This window comes from Aphelocoma coerulescens, chromosome 9 (genome assembly GCF_041296385.1).
Source record: "Aphelocoma coerulescens isolate FSJ_1873_10779 chromosome 9, UR_Acoe_1.0, whole genome shotgun sequence".
NCBI classification, from domain to species: Eukaryota; Metazoa; Chordata; class Aves; order Passeriformes; family Corvidae; genus Aphelocoma; species Aphelocoma coerulescens.
In genome coordinates, this window is record NC_091023.1 from 11,883,376 (window position 1) to 11,903,376 (window position 20,001).

The 20,001-nt window shown below is 38.5% G+C and overlaps 1 protein-coding gene across 8 annotated transcripts in view; it reads right to left on the reverse strand.

Moving 5' to 3' along the window:
• The window catches only part of TFDP2 (transcription factor Dp-2), a 49,773-nt gene that overhangs the window by 26,321 nt on the left and 3,451 nt on the right, over positions 1-20,001 (reverse strand). For 4 of the 8 annotated variants that reach the window (XM_069024068.1, XM_069024067.1, XM_069024066.1 and 1 more), the window contains exons 2-3: positions 11,618-11,711; positions 5,699-5,765 (exon numbers count right to left, since the gene is read on the reverse strand). In XM_069024068.1, the coding sequence (XP_068880169.1) occupies positions 5,699-5,765; positions 11,618-11,659 (109 nt within the window). In that variant the 5' untranslated portion in view covers positions 11,660-11,711. Of the gene's footprint in view, positions 1-1,316; positions 1,403-2,175; positions 2,186-2,226; positions 2,233-5,698; positions 5,766-11,617; positions 11,712-20,001 lie in introns of those variants that run through there. The other 4 variants (XM_069024070.1, XM_069024072.1, XM_069024073.1 and 1 more) reach the window with 4 other exon arrangements.

The window sequence follows — 20,001 nt, forward strand, 5'->3', positions numbered from 1 at the left end:
GCACAAAGGAGGTCAGTGTCATTATTCCCATTTACCGATGGAAAACCAAGCACATGGGAAAGAAACTCACTTAAAACTCTCATCGAGAGGCTTTAACTGCAATACACAGAAAGCCATCCCAAACTGAGCCTCCTTGGTACTGAAGCAAATTCAGAATAAAAATCTGCCAGACATATATATCTTTCAAAACAAAAGCACTTTGCTTCTACATTAAATTATTTTTCCATCCTTCAGTCACCACTATTGTTGCTTCTCAGGGAGAAGAAACCAGTGTTGCTATTATTTCATACTTTAAAAAGCCATCATCGCTACATAACTATTATTCTTCCTAGCATTTGTACAATAATTTTACTGGCACACACAAAGAAAAATTCAATTTAAATGATCTTCAGCTTCAAGCAGTCACGGATAAAGTTATTCATGTTTATGTACATGTATACTTACATGCTCACAAGACTCACTTTAAATCATCATGTGCCACCCTAAATAGCTTAATTTCACATAAACAACATGCACTCCTATACAAATATGAAGCTAAAGAGATTTTAGTGATTTCTTTGCCTGTATAACTAAATCTGTTAGGTCTGCAGCTTAGCTGCACAGATAATCAGAAACAATGTGAACTGGAGAATCTATAGACTCTCACAGCCAGTTTGAAGGAGACCATGGCTGATAGGGAGCACAGACCGACCAGCTGGAGTTACACACAAAACATACATCAACAAAATAGCCTTTGAATTTTCAAAGAAAACACCAGGGAAGTGTTGGTAATTTGGATTTCATATTCAGAATTCTAAACAAATGTCCACCTTTTTAAAGTGTCTCAGTGAACAGCCATTTTAAATAATACAGCCTATGGCTTGACAGTGATGGCAAAAACCCCATTTCAGAGTTGCGAGATATCAGCAGTCCATTAGGATATTTTGCAATACCATATGTGATACGTCCTCAGGGTTCTCTATTACACTAAGATATTTACTGATCTCCAAGATCAGTATTATAAAAGCATATAGAAAAACTGAATTTTTATCATGTTTTTAGTACACAAGTATTTTCTTGGTAAATTTTCTTCATTTGTTCATTGCACAAAATTACTGGGCTACAAACACAACTTTAAAAATTCCATAGCCTGTAGAAGCACATACATATCGAGAAATAGATGAAATCAAAGAGATCTGTAGAAAAGAAAAAAATAAAATGGGGCAGACAGTTTTTCAATGTACTTCAGGCTTACACTGAGTAGTACATATTCTGTCTTTTACTGTTCAGTTTGAGACAAATCTACGGGAGTTAAGAGCTTATGAATCTGAAATTACCAAGCATACGCCTATGGATAACTGCTTCTGATGTCTTGGTCATTTTAGCAGATCTCTTCAAGCATACAATGAAGTACTTCTATTACAGCAGCCCTGTGCACTAAGTTTTTAAAATACCAGCCCTGTCAGGACTTAGTAAAAGATAGGTACTGTGTAATAAAAAGATGCATTGAAACAAAAGTTCATTGTGAAGTTGTATTAGAACTGAAGATTTCCACCCAAAGCAAGCTCTCTGCAGCTATGATATGATTAATGGCTCCTTCCTCATGGAACCTGTTGCAAGATTGGTGCTCTATGGCTAGAGTCCCTTTTCCCTCCACAGCAGTAAAGTTAGAACAACGTGTAAACTCACAAGAACTGGGGACACAGTAACAAAAAAGTATTAACTAAGGACAGCAGGATTCCTCAAAACCATTGTGTGAGTCTACACTACACATTTTAAGATAAGAATCCTGTGCCTAAGGCCCCAGCAGCAGAAGATGTGCCCAGTCCCACTTGCCCTAGGGCAGCCTCCTCTTGCCCCGTGCACAGGTGTGCCCTGGCATCTATGCTGGTATCCCGAGATATCACCAGGCTGTTCCATCCAGCCATCCCCACTCTGCTGTGCAGCTACAGCAGCAGCGCCTGCAGACTGCAGGGGCTGATGACGACTCATTGACCACTAACATGAGTTTCCAAGTGATATCTGATGCAAAGCTCGATTTTATCACAGAATCACACCCAGGCAATTCCAACAGATCAGGGAGTCTTGGGACTCTCTAAGCTGCCAGGGAGCCCTGAAAGCTGCACATATCCCTGTGCATGGGGGTGGTTTTATGCGGCAGGGGATAACGCAGACACGCCCTCTGCTTGGAATCACCGGAGAAACAGTTTCATTTTCCGTTTTTGTAATAGATAGGAACTGGATTACCGAGCATGTAACTTAGTGACTGGGCGTGTCTCCCAACAGATTAAATTTTAAATCCTCCCAGTTACACCTGCAACTTTTTAACATGAACGCTTCACCATGTCTGGTTCAATTCAGCACAGCTTGCAACAATTACCCCAAACCCACAGTACAGCTGCCACTATTTTTCTCATTCACAAATCTAATTACACCAGCTTGAGGACTAACTTGAACTATTATAGTTAATCATTTGAACAGAATGAGCCAACGCCACAAAGGCATTTTGCCACTTAAGCCAGGATTTTGACTGAATGATGGATGCAGTTCCTATTAATCAACCTTACCGGGCACCAAAGTTCTGTTGACACCTAGGAGCACATCAGCCTTGTTAGCATGGATCCTCCCAGGAGTTTCTCCCAACAGGCACAGTCCACGATGGAAAACTAGAATAGCTGGCACATTCATACAGATCTATCCCCAAGGCTACAAACAGTCATCTCTGTTCTCCAAAACTTGAGAGGAAGAATTTCTTTTCCATGCAGCAACCCAAGAATATTAACTTACTAAACAGTGAGAACCAGAGCCATTTTTTTCTGTCTGGGAGAATTAAAATGCAGGTCTCCTACAGGAATAATTTCAATCACTAGTAATTTCAGGTAAGGAAATGAAGCACGGCCAGCCCAGCCAGCCACAGCTGAGCAATTTTGACTGTAACTATAAGAATCTACTATGTCAAAGACTAGGTGAAAAGGACTTTCAGAAAGGAGATATCCTGACTGTGATGCATGGACTACTAAAATATTTTACCCAGTGGTGGTCCTTGCACAAGCAGTCCCTGGCACTAGGTGAGTACCCTGGCCATCAGTCAAAAGCCATCTGCATGTGGCATTCCCTCTCAGATTGAATGAGTATTCATTTCAAGCAGAAGAAACAAGCTCCAAATGGAGCAGCTTTTAGCCAAAAGAGCCTGTTACCTATGAGTTAAAGGTAACAAATGTAGGGAAGAGAATTGTCTGTTGAACTAGAATTGTTCACTAAACAAAGTGCTCTACTGAGCACTGTGAAATTTCTTCTAGGCACATGTAGGAAGAAAATCTAGCTCCCTTCAGAATTAGGCAGCAAGTCTTTTTATGAGGATTACAAATTTGGATGTATATGCTTTGATTCTACAATCATCACATTTAAAACATCAAATTCCTTAGTCAATTTGCATTGCATTTAGATACGCTGGGTACTAGAAATGTTTTTTTTCCCCCCTAGTCATCATCTATGGAAGGAATAAAAACACAAATACTGAAAGTATTCTAAAAAGCCCGAATCAAAAAAAGCTGCAGCAAGAAGATGACAATATTCACTAACAAACACAGGAAACAAGCAATAATAAGAAAACTGAACTCCCAAATAAACCAAACAACCTGTCAAACTATTTAGAAACATTAATTCCGATTTAAAAATCAGCAAAAGTGACACAGCAGTACTCTAAGACTTACAGATCAGATTGCAATACCTAAGCAGTCTGTGAGCATTAACTTCTCCTGTAGCAAAATAAACCAGGAAAACACCCAGAGGCTGTGTGTGGACCATAAAGGTAAAGGACACTAAAGGTAATGGTGGGAAAGAAAAATGGAGCCTAATCAAACAAACAGTGCAACGGCAGCAACAGAGTAACTCCCTCAGATGGTTCAGGGGAAAAACTTGTGGAGAAAGGAGATTTTGAAAATTGAGCCTGTGAATGGAAGAAAAGCAGAGAAACACCATTTTGGTGTGTAAGGGTCAAGTGATCATCTACTTTGATTAGGCATTTTAAGTGAGACAAAGATAGAAAGTTTCCCCAACACAACGATTATCTCGTGGTGGTAAAGCTGTGGAAGGAGACTGCAGTATCTGTGTGAGTACAGAAACAGAAACAGCTGACTCGGTGTCTCAAAAGCAAAAATTTCTAGAACTTGAAATCTGATGCTTTCAAGAAGGTTCTCATTAGAGCAAATGGTGTCTCTCCTTTGTTCTTGAACATATTATAAATCCATCATGCTTCAGTCTAAGAATACTATAAAGACACATTATAAATAGGCCCAGATATGTAGAAATAAATTGCCTTTATTTTTACTATAGCAAATTATTTAACTTAAATAATGGATTAAAAAAATACAAACTGCCTTCACTAGGAAGCTCACAAAGCCCTGTTAAGAGATAGTGGATCTGAATGCCTTTTTGGAGTTTCTTCCCCTCCCACCCATTAATTTCCAGAGTCCAACAGTGAACGTGCCAAAAGAAATAAGTAAAGGATGCTTTAGATTGACAGTAAAAGACAGCTTAGATACTGGCTGTATCTATAACAGTTTCCCCAGCTTTTACAGAATATTTGATTCTCTAAGAGTAAGCCATTGTGAACAAGATGTTATATCTCAATAGAGATGTCAACAATTTTTAATTATACCTCAAGGTTAAAAAAAAATAAAATCATTAGATCATAACATTTTATAAAATATACAAAAATGGAGGTAATGCATCCATTATCTCAGAAGCAAAATCTGATAAAGAGTGGGATACGGGTGATTGGGATATTCCTAACAGTAATGACCTATGCTTTATAAAGTTATTCAGTTATTTTTTTGCACAAATCAATTGCTTGTTTCAGAAATTATTTGAAAATGTTGTACTTAGTCTTTTTCTCTAGCATCACGACACAATAATCACAAAGGAATGAAGCACAAAGTGCAATTATCTCACCAGCGTGCAATAAATAATTCTCAAAGGCCTACAATCAGTCTGTCATGTTCTGCAAAGTTTAGAAAACTAGGAAGATACTGTAGCTCCAGCCATTTTCTGTTTAGACTGTCTCATTTTTTCAGTCTCTTAGGTTTGATGGCATGAGCCAAAAATCATCCTTCCTGCTCTTACATGCATTGGGTTATTGCAGTGGATAACAGCAAATCAGTATTTACTTAGAAAGGTTGATTGAAATGTTTTCTGAATTGCAAATCCTCGAGTTTTCTAGTATAGATAAGGGGTTTATTTTACTGGAACACTATAGCTGTTACGACTGTCATAAATTTTTTTTCAGTCAAAAGTGACTAATCTTGAAGTGCTAAGATAAAACAGGATAGGACAAAATAAAATTATTATTGTAAATTGTGCAGAACATTTAAAATTATGACAACATGCTTAGCCTTCTCTGTCATTTTGACTACAACAAAGTCAGGGAACTTTAAGGGTGGGGTATAAATCAGGAAATTCAGCATATTATTCACCATCAAGGAATGAAAAAAGGGCTTATTTTATTCTCTTGTTATTTTTACTGCACCCTTTTTTCCCCTCTGAAAATCTGAAGACCTTCCTGTCTTTGCTACTGACACTTACATGTCAGTTATAAACAACTACCAGTGGAGATGTATGAAATACATTGTAAACATTTTAATTCTGAGTATCCCAAGTGTGAATCAACCATATGCAGTGAAATAAGTCATAATGTATGTATCAAATAGAATTCTCTTACCTTTTGTTGGACTCTGGTTCTGATCTATAAATCCTTTCAAGTCTCCATTTGTGGAAGTCACACCAACCTGAACAAAACATTTTTGAAGTCTTAAAATATGACAAACCTTTCTATGTTTTCTAATATGCAACTAACAATATTATGAAAGCAACTTTGTGCATTATGAAACACCATAATCCCATGGACAGCAGAGTCTAACAAGAGCATGAGACTCAAGGCAAGATATCCAGGACTTTTACTGTGTATATATGAAGACAAACTCTACTTTTAACTAAGTTGTTACCTAAAGTACACCCTGACCCAAGCAGCCCATTCTGGCTATTATGGTGTAAGGCACTGTCCCCTTCAAGTCAAAGGGAGCCACTGCCACCAATAACACAGCAGAAATCTGCCCATGTCCAGTTGCCTCAGTACTAAGCTGCACAGTCTACAGGTCTGAGATGTTGATGCATTTTAAATACATTTCCTAGTGTTCAGATATGCTGATTTACTGAGGGTAAGTTACTGGAGACATGAAAAACTTAAATCTTATATAGAATAGTGCAACTCAGACTGTGGTGTGCACACAAAGCAAAGGAAGGTGTAGCTTGTATAAAAAAATACAAGATCACACCTCCTGGACGAAGAAGGGAAGAGATGGAAAGTCCCTCATGTCCCAGCAGCTAACAGGGAATGGGCACAGCAACAGCAGTAATGGTAAGGCAGTTTGCAGTTTCAGCACTTCGTACTCACACCACCTTTGTTCAACACAGCATCTTGTTCTGCTTCCAAGCTGTGACAAGCACTGAGGGACTGAGCCCCGTTGGAGCAGTAGGCAATTAAGCTAAATATTGCAAAACCTCTTTTTAAAATATTACAAAATTTGAGTACTTCTGTAAATCACTGAGACAAAGGGTTCCGGTATCCAAGTTAAAAGAAGACAATCATATGATGAAGGATCAAACATTTTGCTTTACTTTATGTATGTAGCTTTTGCTTTACTAGATGTATGTAGCAATAATGGAACCTATACTAGGGCCACTTGAAGAATTTTAATATACTCAACTTAGAGTATCATTTAATTTTAGGCAAATTAAACAGTAGTAACATAACTAAAATAAACTACACAGGACAAAAGAATTCCTAATGTAAGCATTCAGTCTCTCAATTCTGATTAGAGACCTTGTATTCAGCAAATAATTTTTGTAGGGGAAAATCCACACACAGCATCATGACAGACTCTTGAAAATACTTCTATTACATTTTTTTCCCCATCAGGAGACACGTAAGAAGATCAACTGTTTCTGCAGTACTCTGATTGTAAAACACTGCCCAAACGAGCTCAGTTATGTGCTTCTATAAACAAGCCCTTGGAGATGCTCAGTACAGTTCCTCAGTTTATCTCAAGCATTGTCAGTATCAGACTTGATCTTTCCTGCCTTTCCTGGCACACCCAACTAGACTCTCCTACACTCTCAGACGCTTGGGCTGTTGTGGTGTATCCCCAGAGGCTGTGTCGAAAGAGAGGTGTCCCATTTTCCTTTCCATTCCCGGGCTGTCTCCCAGCAGGTGGCAGCGGTGCAGCAGCGATGCAGCGGGGCTGGGGAGCGCCCGAGCGAGAACACCCGGATTGGAGCAGGGCGAAGGGAGGAAGACATGAAAGCAAACGCAAAACGTCTCCTAGCACGGTTTGGTAGCAGATCCAGAAAAGAGCAGCATTCTAGGATCCCTCCTCCTGGGTGCTTGGGCACAAGGAAAGCTCGTGTGGTAAGGGCCCACTGTGGTTCCTTACACTGAAGATGTATTCTCGAGGAGATGTTTAACCGAGAGGTTGGTGAGGTGAGTAATTGCACAGTGTAAAGCACTGCAAGGCCATTCCAGCACCCAGCCAAGGGGAGGGAAGAGGCAGCACTGCTGGATCACACCACAACACACAAACAACAGTGTCAGCTTCTCCCCAGGACCCCTGCCTGCCTCTGCAGCAACGAGAACAACACAAATGGGAGAAATTTTAAATTCAGAGAAAGAACAGGGGTCCACAGGGATAAATATCAAGTTAGTTTACAGGCCTCAACTCCTTCCAAGAGAATGGATAAGAATTACAAAGAACATCTTCAAAGACAGCACTGAAATTTGTTCACAGTTAAACATTCAGCTCTAGATTTACAACCGTACATTTCCCTATTGATTCACATCAGTGTTTTAATCAAACACTGAAGATGATGTACATATGCAGTGGCAGAATGAAAATTCTAACTTTTACGTTTAACTCTTGAAAGATTTAGAAGGAAATGCAACAAAGTACTTGAGGGGGGGTTTTTGTGTGTATGTCATACTTCAGTGATCCAAATGACACAAAATTAAAAAATTTCAGTTTGCACAGAAATACATTCTTTTCATTACAATGGTCCTAGCAGCACATTTATAAAGAGTAGCACTTTTCTCAATTTTATAATCTTCGTATCTAAGTTTAGAAGAGCTTGACAACCAACTTGAATTTCATGAGAACTTAAGTGAGAAATGTGGCAGATCTAAAGGAATTTGTTTCCCTTGCAGAAGAACGATCCCAACTAAGCCCTCAGAAGCAGCAATGTGTGATGCAACATTACGATACTGCAGCACAACAAGACCTTTGTAGGATTCCATCTCAGTCTTCAAGAGGTCCCAGGCCACATTGTTATCTGAGACAGACCACCCACTGCTTTTGGGAATCTTGTACCCTAACAACTCCTAAGCTGAAACCAGCAAACAATCCCATGCTTAACTGGTATCATTTGTTACTTTTTGTACTGCTTGTGTGATATTTCTGCTTTTTAACACTGGCCCAGAGTGTTTGGATTACTCGGCATAGCAGGAGCTGGATTGCTGCTTCTGTCCATCTGCAGCACAAGGAATCCAGCCATGACGGAAGATGAAGAAAGGATTTGACAGGCCTTTGCATACTCCTAACTATCTTTGAGGTTTGTTTGCCTTTCCTATTAGGTAACTAAGTTTCCAAACAGGTTGAGGGGAAAGAAGAAAAAGAGTCACAATCAGAGTCTTGGATGGGGCCAACTGCCATGAGCAGCTCTTGTAGCTTGCCAGCCTTCTCTACTGCTCGGCTGGGCAAGTCTCTGTGACCAACCTCAGCAGTTAAACTTTCTTCCATGCTGACATGTGAAAGGAGAACTATTGCAGCCATTTAACTGCCCTGACCTATGGCAAGACAGCCACCCTTTGAGAAGCAGTGACAAATAACTTCACAATCAGAACTAACAGTCTCATTCAAAAAATCTGCTTAAGTCATTTTTTTCTCCATTTGTTAGTACTGTTTTGGTGTCTTTTTACCTGAAGGACAGATGGGAAAGGAGATACAAAACAGGCAAGAAAAACACATTTTATCATATAAGCAAAGAATGAAATAACCCAACTCAACAGGGTGATTTGAATTACATCTGGGTACAATGTATATGGTAAGCACATGAGCACCTCTTTTCCAAGAGAATATGTAACTTTTATTCAACATTTTATTATTCATAGCTTCTTTGGTTGGATTAGTTTTCTAACGAAGGTCAAGTTACCCATAAACAATATTCCACAAGCAGAGTCCAGAAAGGGTCCTGCATTTAAAGAAAATGAGCAGTAAGCCCAGCCTGGATAAGTTTCCTATTACACACTCAAAAAGTCAGGAAAGAAAAACAGTGATGGGGAACGTTATTCCTCTTGCATACACATTCAATCTACATCCTGGCACGTGCTTGGAGCACAAGCTTCCTTGGGCAGAAGGTTGTTCAACACAGCTTCCTGCAAGATGAAAAGCCTTTTCAGCCATAGCTGCACGTGCCTGTGATACAGCAGGAGCACAAACGTGCCCAGCTGAGGGGCAGTGATTTCAGAACGCAGACATGGCAGCTTCCTGCTGTGCACATTTGACAGAAGATATGTGCCCTTCAAGAGTTTCCTAGAAAATGCCCAAATTCCAGTAGTTTAAAGTTTTCTTTACTTGATCCTTCAACATATAGGAAAAAAGATGGAAATACTCTCACAAAGAAGCTGTCTCCCTCAACTCACTCTGCAGATCACTAAACCATTTCTGACACTGTAACAAACACTAACCTTACCTTGAAACAGGTTTTGACCTGCAGAAACCCCCAGTTGCAGAAACTAAACCCTGCAACTCTGCAAATTCAGAAGCATTGTGGCCTTCTAACAGCATCAGGAAACACCAGGGCACTATTGCCCTGAGTGTGCAATTCTGTGTAACCAAGGTTGGGAAAACCCAAAGAAGTGCTACCAATAAGGACAGAAAGCATATGACCCCCACATGAACAGGTAAACATGAAAACTGAGTCCTACATTCATCTGCCCCACAGCAGCTGATTTTTATTACAATAAACCCATACTTATTAGGTATCTGACTAGGTTTGCATGAGTTCGATATGCAAAATTTCAAAGCACGCATACCAATAAAATATTCCTTCTCTAAAGTAACCATAGCATTGAAGTAAACAACAAAATCATATTTCTATATTCAGCACAAGAGTAGGTTACCCAGACTGAATGTCACATCTGTCCTCAGAGATTTTCAAAACCCAAAGCCCTGATGGAGCCCTGAACAAAGCACCAAGCAACTGGGTTCCAGTGTCACAGAGCTTTGCACAAAGCACCAGAGTAGATGGCCTCCTGAAATCCCTTCCAACCCATGCCACTCTATGATTATTACACAACACTTCAGGGATTTTACTGGGATTGGTATTTATTCTTTGACTGCATCGAACAAAAGGTCAAAGCCACAAATGACCTGGATTTGTGCAGCTGTCCCACATACATCAGTAGAATTACTTATTTGTACTAGAGTTGAATATGACCTATGAAATAATAAGCAAAGGGCTTTGAATATACACATCAATTTATTTTGTGTCTTGGTAAGCTTGAATCAAAAAGTGAGATATAAGACACCTCAAAGCCTGGAACTACACACCAAATGAAGCTATTAATAAAGCAAACAGAAATTTCCAACATTCAAGAATTAATTTAACTGAACTACGTCCTTGGCAACAATCTAACTAACCCAGTATGCACAAAACCTTTTGCAGCTACTGAACAGAGCACCATCCTAGGTTACCTGCACTTTTACTGTGGGGCACTCCTTTGGTGGTGTTGGTTCCTAAACCTGCTCAGATTTAACTAGACTGCAGGATGCCCTGTCAAAGGCAGTCAATAGGCAAATTGCCCAGGGCCCAAAGTCATACTCAATTCACTGATCACCAGGCTTAATCAGAACTGTTCTCTATACAAACTGTCTACCTCAGGAAGCACAGCTAATTAGGCAAAAAATTAAGGTCAGGATGTTAAGACATTTCATAAGCTTCCTCAGAACACAGGACAGAGGAGTCAAATACAGAGCCCCAAGACACCTCTACAGGATGGTTAATGAGCAAGCAAAGAAACAAGAAGGCCTTCAGTCTTCTAGAAACCAGGAGTGTACCAATATTAGCAAAGCAATATGCAGTCTTTCTATTCTTTCTTGAGATTTGAGACTCAGACTCAGTAGAAGGATTTTACACAGGTGCAAAGGTGAGAAGGTTAAACAAGATGAGCAGCTTTCAGCTAAGTTTGGAGCAATGTGAGAGGAATCACAGACTCACAGAATATCTCAAGTAGGGAGGGATATGGAAGGATCAATACGAAAACAGCATAAAGCATTGCCTCAGTTATCGACCTGACCCACAGCTGAGTAAACTCCACATGTTTAAAAAGCTTCTAATCAGTCTAAGTTTATCAAAATATTACAAAAGATGATGAGGTATACATTTGTGGTATACAAAAATCAGACAAGATTTTTTAATTTGAAGGTCTTTGTGTTTGATTTCTTGTATTTGTCCATAAAATTCTGAAAGTCAGAAGTGACAGGCAGAATGCCAATATGAAAAGTAACACATGTTGAAGAGTTATACTTACATTTTTTGCCGTCATGTCAGACAGTATTGCTTTATACTTCATAAAGCCATAAGATATCCCTTTTCATCTTCACAGAATCTTTAAAATGAACATCCTGTAAGAAAGTTAATGAAATATCTTAGTTGAAAGCCAAGCTTTTGATAAAATAATCACCACAATATTGATGTTTTGCAGATACTAAAAATATACGTTGCTTGGAACAGGCAGAGATGAAATCCTATATATAAAGGCCCAACTTACATCAAGGCCTAGCTACATTATTGTGCTAGTAAACCATGTTATATCATTACTAAAGTTTTGTAATTAAAACCATGCAATCTTTTGCATCTAATGCAGATTGGCTTTGAAAATTGAAGCGAATTACTTCTCTCCACTATCTCTTTAGCCACCAACAAGAGAGAAAGCTTTTAATGAACTGTATACATACAGAAAACATTCAGAATTTTTAGGAAATGCACAAGAAAAAAAGCAATTCAGCTCTACCTCATCTTTTAAATATTTTCATGCTTTTAAATTAAACTTGTGTAGTTAGAATTATAATATTAGAATTCCAGGAAAAGACAAAAATTTTGGTATACGAAAAAATACTTTAAAGTGACTTATTTTTTAAATGAAAGCTTCCACAAGTCTAACAGAAAACAGAAAAGTTACAAATCAACACAGTCAGAACAAACCATTTTAAAGATAGAATTTACTTGACAAAATGTTTAAGTACCGTGAAAGTACTTTCTAAGTACTATTAGCAGTTAAAAAATGGACAAATTTGAATTGCATTTGGATGAATAAGAGAGAGAGAACTGCTCACACTTTCAAGTGTGGAAATAAATTCAGTAAAATCAGGAAAACACATCAGCTACTTATTTGATAAGACTCATGACCATTTACAGCAGAACTCACCAGCTACAAAAGCAGGGTGCAATTCATGACATTTCCTCTGTATTTTAACCTATGGGAAGTTTGAGAATGGCCAATGTCTTCACGTCCCTTCAGGAAAGTGCCAGGGATTGTTTCAGTAGTGTGTGTAACTAATGAGGAACTCTACCATCACATCCCATCACTGCTTTAGTAGTTTTGGACAACCCAGGGGAATTTTAAATTCTAGGCTGTTTCTATATATTTCTTGGTTTATTCTGATATCATATCAATTAAACTGTTAGAGGAAAACCATTTTATTCAACTTAGAGGTGTCCTCCACTTCCTGTTGACTGAGTTGTACTTATCTTCCTTAGTCCCTCCCTTTATTGCCATATTAAGCCATAATTAAGCAGTTACTCCAGTATGTGAACACCACACAATTCTACTAAGACATTCTCCTGTGAAAACTTGTACATTTTAGTTTCACCACAAAACATCCAAGAAAATAATAAGAATTTTTCTCTGGCTTCAGAGAAGATACTTCTAAGAGGTATCTATTCCCACCCTGGGGAAAGGGGCTACTGGATCTGGTAGTAATCTTGAAACCTGAAGCCATAAAAGCTACAGAGGTCATGGCAAAGAGCAAATACTGAATCCTTGCAATGCATCTGAAAATTATGATCTTTGTGCCTGTTCTTTTTCCACATTTCTCACCCTTCCAGATGAACTCTCCAAATACATCATCTGGAGCTCTGGTCAAAATTCATATTGTAGTCTGACCTCCCTCTCTTTCTTTAAGAGGCTTTACAAGTAATTTACTGAAATAAAATGTAGTTAAGAACACATTTGCTAAGCAGTTTTAACTCATTTACACATAAGCAAACTAGGTTCATCTTTGACAAGTTATTTGCTGTCAAGCTGAGTGATCCAGAAGGTATTGTCCATAAACTATTACAGTCCTTTGCCACAATGTTCTTCACCCAGTATGAACAGTTGGTATTCTTCCAGCTTTATGAACACATTTTGTCAAGCCCAAGAAGCCAGACTTTGTGACCCCACCATCTGCCATGACCTCTTGTCAGGTTCAGACAAAAGAACTGACACAGATGGCCTCAAAATGGAGATTCTCTTCATCCCCAATTGCTGCATGTGCTTGCACCACACAGATAGAAAAACATAAAACTCAACCTTTTTTGTTCTTTAGCTGGTTCTACTGAAATGAAGCTGCATAAAGACAGGTTCAGAGCCCAGAGCACATGAGACACAAAGACTGCTGTATGTGAACTACCTTTGTCCCTTCACAAGCTAAGCCTTGGTTTATAACTCACTCCCATAATTTTGCCTTTTGGTCACATATTATACAGTACAAGGAGCCAACCAAACTGTCTCACTTTGTAAACTCTGAGTTGCAGCTTCTTCTAGAACATATTTCCTAATCACTTATGCCACTGACATTAAAAAGCCAGTTTGAGCATTAAATTTACAAAAGCCCAGGTAATCAAGCTCTAGCTACAGCAAAACAGTCCAGGAGTTTTATCTGTACCTATTCTCGCTACAAGTTAAAAGCCAGATCTATTCTAAAGTTTTGGTGATACTGAAGCTGAATTCTAGTGCAACAAACAGTGCAAAACAGGAAACAGTTACCTGCAGAATAACATTACATTCCTTCTTATGTTTATTTTCTATTGTCCCAAGTTTTCTTTTTAAATCACCCCTCTAAGACAACATAACAGTCTGTTCTCTGCTTTACCAAACTTATCCTGGTTTTTCTTCTAAAATTTTTTTAGTACTTAAAATCACACCTTCACATAGATCAACACCATGCAAAGATCCTCCTCAGTGCCAGAGGCCAGTTCCCAACAGAAAGTGTCATTTATTTAAGTATTACATCAGTACTAAACATCTACAAATGAAGACGACTAGTGGAACAATTACCTAAATTGTTATGATGAAAAGTCTTTATGGAATGCATGGAAAAAAAAAAAAGATATTTTAGTATACTAGAATGATTTTCATCATGACTAAGGAGTGCTTTTTTTTCACTTACTTGGTAAACAGTATTGCAAAGTGAAAATTATTCCAGGTAACTGGGTCAGCTAAGAGGAAAGTGTGATCAGTTTCAAGACATAGAAACCTGTATAACACCAGCCTTTCCACAAGAAAGTAATTTATACTCTTCATACCCCTCTCCCTAGTACTAAATTTCAAGCTATGGTATTACAAGACTGATTTCAGAAGGCAGCAGTAACAAAAAAGACTCCTTATTAATCTGTACAGGCTCAGTTTTAAACCACTAATTTATGCACAGCATCTACATGGCTCAGACCACCTGTTACACATATGCTGCTTCAGTGTGTCTCAGTTTTCAGACCAGTAAAATTTCAAAATTATGAAGTACTTATCAGAAATCCACCTGTTCCCAGGAAGTGTTTCTCCATCTTGTTCCTAAAACCATTTCAATATCTAACTCCTTTTAGAATAAACTGAGATTAAAAAAACAATTTTAGTGAAAATATCTGTATGTACTAGTCAGAATAATTTCCCGATATCCCACAAAACAAAAATACAACTTTCTTATCAAATTTCTGACATTTAAATTACAGATTTTGCATCCCTCTGAGCAGATTCCATTGATTTGTCAACTTTTTTCCTGAGTCTTCTTCAGATGATTTAGTCCTAGTTTTATCCTTTATGTACGTAGACAAGAAATTAACTTAGCCTGCACACTCCAGAGACAGGAATACGATATAACATCCAGCTTGTCACTCAATGAAGCTCTTCAAAAAAGCCAACCAAGGTGTTTATTCAACAAGTCACACACACAGGATGGGAAATACATCACCACCTTCAGCTATCACACAGTAATTTTTATTTTGAAAATAACGTTAGAAAGTAGCTCTAAGGAAGCATTTGAAAGGAACTCCCACCATGATATGTATGATGAAGGTCTGGCAGGTATAAGAACTTATTTTTCCAGCTTTTACTGTGAGCAATTGTATGCCTTCAAAAAAGTCCTAGCAGATAATAGACAAGGTGATTAGAGAGACTGAGCAAAGGAAATCTAAGTGACTTGATCACTGAATGATGAGTTTTTAACAAAATAAAATAATTTGAGAAGAGTAGTCAGTTTAAAAGTATCATTGTTTAATCACCTTTACTTGACTTAAAAGGCTGCAGCCTATGAAACCAAAGCACAGAAGTTCTCCCAACTGTATGACACAAAAAGGAAATGAGGATGACTGCTTTAAACTGAGATGCAAACGAAAGATAAAACCTAATTTGAAAGTGAAGATCTCATCTGGTAGTTATGATTGAGCAAAATGCCAATGTATGATCAGAAAAAATTAACTGACACCTCCTGGCAACAGCAGTTACTATGACTCAAGTTTACACAGTACAAAAACCCAGGAAAAACAGATGAGGCCTTTGTGCAAGTTCAATGAGTATAAACTGTAGCACTTCATCTCTGTAAGGGAGAATCACCAACCTGTGTGGTTTGCTAAAAGCATGTCAGGAAAAATGTCCCCTTAAGGACTTCATGTAGCAAATACTGAGGCAACAAGTGACTTGGATCCCATTCAGTACTCTCGGACTCGATCCCAAATGCTACATCCCCATTACTCCCACTGTTTGCTGTATTTACTCTCACTGTTGTACTTATTATATGACTATCAATGTACATATCATATGACTATACCTGTTGTACATATATATGTGTACATATGTACATATATAGCAAAAGCACTATTGATGGAGGCTACTGAATATCCTGAATCCCAGTGATGAAGACAGGTCTGAATGAGAAGAACACATGACAAGGGCAGAAAATCCAAAGCTGGATTCAGACTCTCTCCTAGCTGAAAGTCCTCAAAATCTCCATTCACTTAACTGCACTGCTGACCCTCAAGTTCTGCTGCTTGTCCAGTCCTGACAGTGCTGAGACCCCAGTTCCAGCAACCTGGAACTGGATACTTCTTCCCTTGAGGGACTCAGTTTCTTAGGCATGTTCTCAGACATGCTCAATGCCAGTACCAGCACTAAACTACACAACTAAGAATAGGAGCAGCACTCATGGCTTATTTCAAAATCAATGAGGTGAAGTATGTCTCTTATTGTCCAAATAAGGAGAACTTTACATTAAGTGTGGAATAATTCCCAACCACTTGAACCTTTGAAGGCTCTTTTAATTCCCCAAACCAGCTTACTGTCATTCAAGATAAAGTACGTAGGGCCTGACATCAGAACAGCGGGTAACATTCATGCAGCACTTACAGCGTGATCAAAATGTCTTTTTGAATTTTATAGACAACTTTCATCACTACCAAGATAAATTTAGAATTAACAGAAATTTAGCTGCAGGTTTTTTCAAGCAGACAATCTATTCTATAAGCTCATTTTTTGTTCTCTCACTAGGCTTCTAGCCCATAGCTGACTACTATACAGGGCACAACCTTGGGAGTCTGCTGCCGCCGTGGAAAGAGACAGGCACAACTTCCTTTCAGAGGAAACAGCACACTGTATTTTCACAAACACATTTTTGCCTTAAGAAATTTCATTTTCACAATGGATTGACATTTGAAAAAAATATAGTGATCTATGTGATGACTGCAAAATACCTTGGTAAGATGGTTTTTGTGCATTGCCAATAATATACTGGCTCCTCTTTCAATTAAGCTCAGCTGAAAAAAGCATCTTTTTGACCACTGAGACTTCACACCAGCTTCTTGCTACCACCAGCTCATACACTGCATGGCACATCAGAGAATGTTCTAGATTTCAATCTGGTTTTGTAAGTTTTAATTTTGATATTTTAAAATTTCCAGAATTATCACTGCATTGACAATATACGGAAAAGTTTAACTACACTGCTGAGATATACTTTTGTCTACACCTCACAGCTGGAAGGATCTCAACATCCAATGAACTGAAAATAATTTTACATTTGCATTTAATTAAAGATCACCAAGTTACAGTGTGACAAAAAACTTGATGATGAAGACTTGGTAGCTATTTCTTCAATTTTCCTTATAGTTTGCTAGAAGCTTTGCTCTACTTTAAAGCCATTATTTAACTCTACTCTTGCATGGATTGAAGATTATGACAGTATTCACTAAAGGCTAAAGGTTACAAAAAATTTCATACTTCTTTAATTATAATTTGGTACAAAGGCAAAAAGGGATTTTTTTGGTGATTCACAAGCTCAAAAATACTGATTACAGCACACAAAATTACCTGAAGGGCACAATTCCATGAAATATATTGCAATGCTCTGAGATCCCACCCCGCCAAGACTGCTAAAAGGGATCTTCCACTTTTATCCACTTCTTCCACTCCTTCCCCATGCTGCATGCTCTCAACAGCTCCCATTCCTACCTCATCCCCCCAGCGAGCCAGTTCAGTTCTAATACTGTCAGAATTCCAACAGTGGGACTGAAAGGGGGTAGAAGAAAGTTTTCCATATGCTGCGACCCACTTGCAGCTCCAGGGGACACCCAGGCCTGTGCACAGGACAGGACTAACCCTCAGATTTGACCCACTGATTGATCAGGTCAGTCTGGTTTCCAGAACCACATCATGATTCCATTTCTGAAAAAAAGCCTTTATGATCCCTCCAAATTTACTTATGGATTGAAATATCACAAAAAGTTGGATATGGTTTGTTTATACGAAGACTACTGCATGCTTTTGAAGAGTTCACTGGGGTGTGTGCATGCTTCAAAACTCTATTAGGAAGGGGATATTTTTGTCTCCAGATCATAGCTTCCTCAACTTCTTATACAGCAAGAAGCAGGATGAATAATTTGCCTTTGACAGAGAGCAGCAGCCTTCTGTTACCAAATCAATACAAAGCTTGACATTTTATCAGTTGTATATATGGATTTATTGATCTAAAAAAAGTTTGAATGCATTTGCAATTGTAAGTTGAATTTTAAATAAACTGAAGTTTACAATAATTTGATTGCACCTTTAAGAGAACAGAAATGTATTTCTCACATTTCTCAAATCTCAAGGTCAAGTTTATAACAAAAGGAAGTTACCTAACTCCTTCCTTCCAAGAAATGGAGAGCCCATGCACACATAGGTTTCTTATTTCACTCTGAGGACATAAGCTTACTTTCACTTGCAGTTTCTAATCTCATCCATAATTACTGGTCACGTTACCACCATAATTCTTGGATGACCATTAGAGTTCACAAGTGATTTATAGTATGTCAATGCATTGCCATTCACAAGCCTTAATGAGCAACTACTGATACATTGGCTTTAAGATTTTAGTTCCCACAAATGTCATTATAATACCTGCTACCAAGTTGAAGAATTCCTCTATACAACTGGAAGTTCACAGCCTTAAAGACAAGTGTGTACCTGTTGCAACCTGCTAATTTCTTACTGACTTTATTTTTCGGTTTTTTTTCCCCCCTGAAATTTGCAATAACAAAACAGTAAATGAAAATGGTCCCTTATTCACACAGAACACATTTGCTAACACCACCCATGGGTAAATGGATTATGAATTCCTATCAAATTAACCTTCCCATACACCCAGCCAGATGTTATAGTCACCTGACAGAGGTTAGTGAGGGACTCAGTTGAAAAGTACTAAAGAGGTTGTAAGCCACAACTGAATCATTTGCTATTCTTACCCAAACCAACACAAATCTGGCAGCAACAGGAACCTCATGAAACAGGAGAAACCTGCCTTGCTAAACAGAGGAGCATGTCCTAGGCTCCACAGGAAAATATAAATTAAGCTGCAAGACCAGAATTACATTCACAAATGGATTTTGGTCTAAAGATGTTCTGTGTTTTGGATACAGGCATTCCATTCACTGTTAGGAAAGAATCAAGGAATAGAAGTACAGTCTCAGCTACTATCACTGCTTTCTCTGACCACTGTTTGTGTAAAACCTGGTGGTCAGGGCACATCCCACTGACTGAAATAACACAAAACCATGCAAAACAACGTCACCTTTATAAAGTGGCTTATTTCTACAGGTTATGTTAATTAACAGCAGATTTAGAAGTTTTGTGAAAAACCTGGCTGTAAACCAGGAAGATCCCAGTGCCGTGACAATTCTGGATAATGCCTTCAAACATACCTCTAAAGGAGCCCCTTCTAGAATTCATGCTTAAGTGATTTGGGAAGCTAACAAAAATCAAGTTGTCTTCTCTTTTAGACATTATCATCAAGTCAGAAAGAATGAAACTCTGCTGACACCTGAATTGCTGCAGTTCACAACCAAGCATACTAACAAAAGTAAACACTCATCTTTTCCCAGCTTGGTTCTAGGCTCCATAGTGACAGCCAATACTGGATGTGAACTGGCTAAAGCATTATTTTGCGACCAAGTCAGTGCTGCAAAAATCTAGAAGTTACTTCAGGTTTCAGTAAAGACAAATATCCTCAAAAATGGCTTCACAGTAGGCCGTGGATTTTGCAAACCATGTTCTGAAAGGCAAAGAGTTTCTTCAACAGTACTAAGTGAAGAGCTGGATCAAGAATTATTTCCAAACGTCATCCCTTTTCA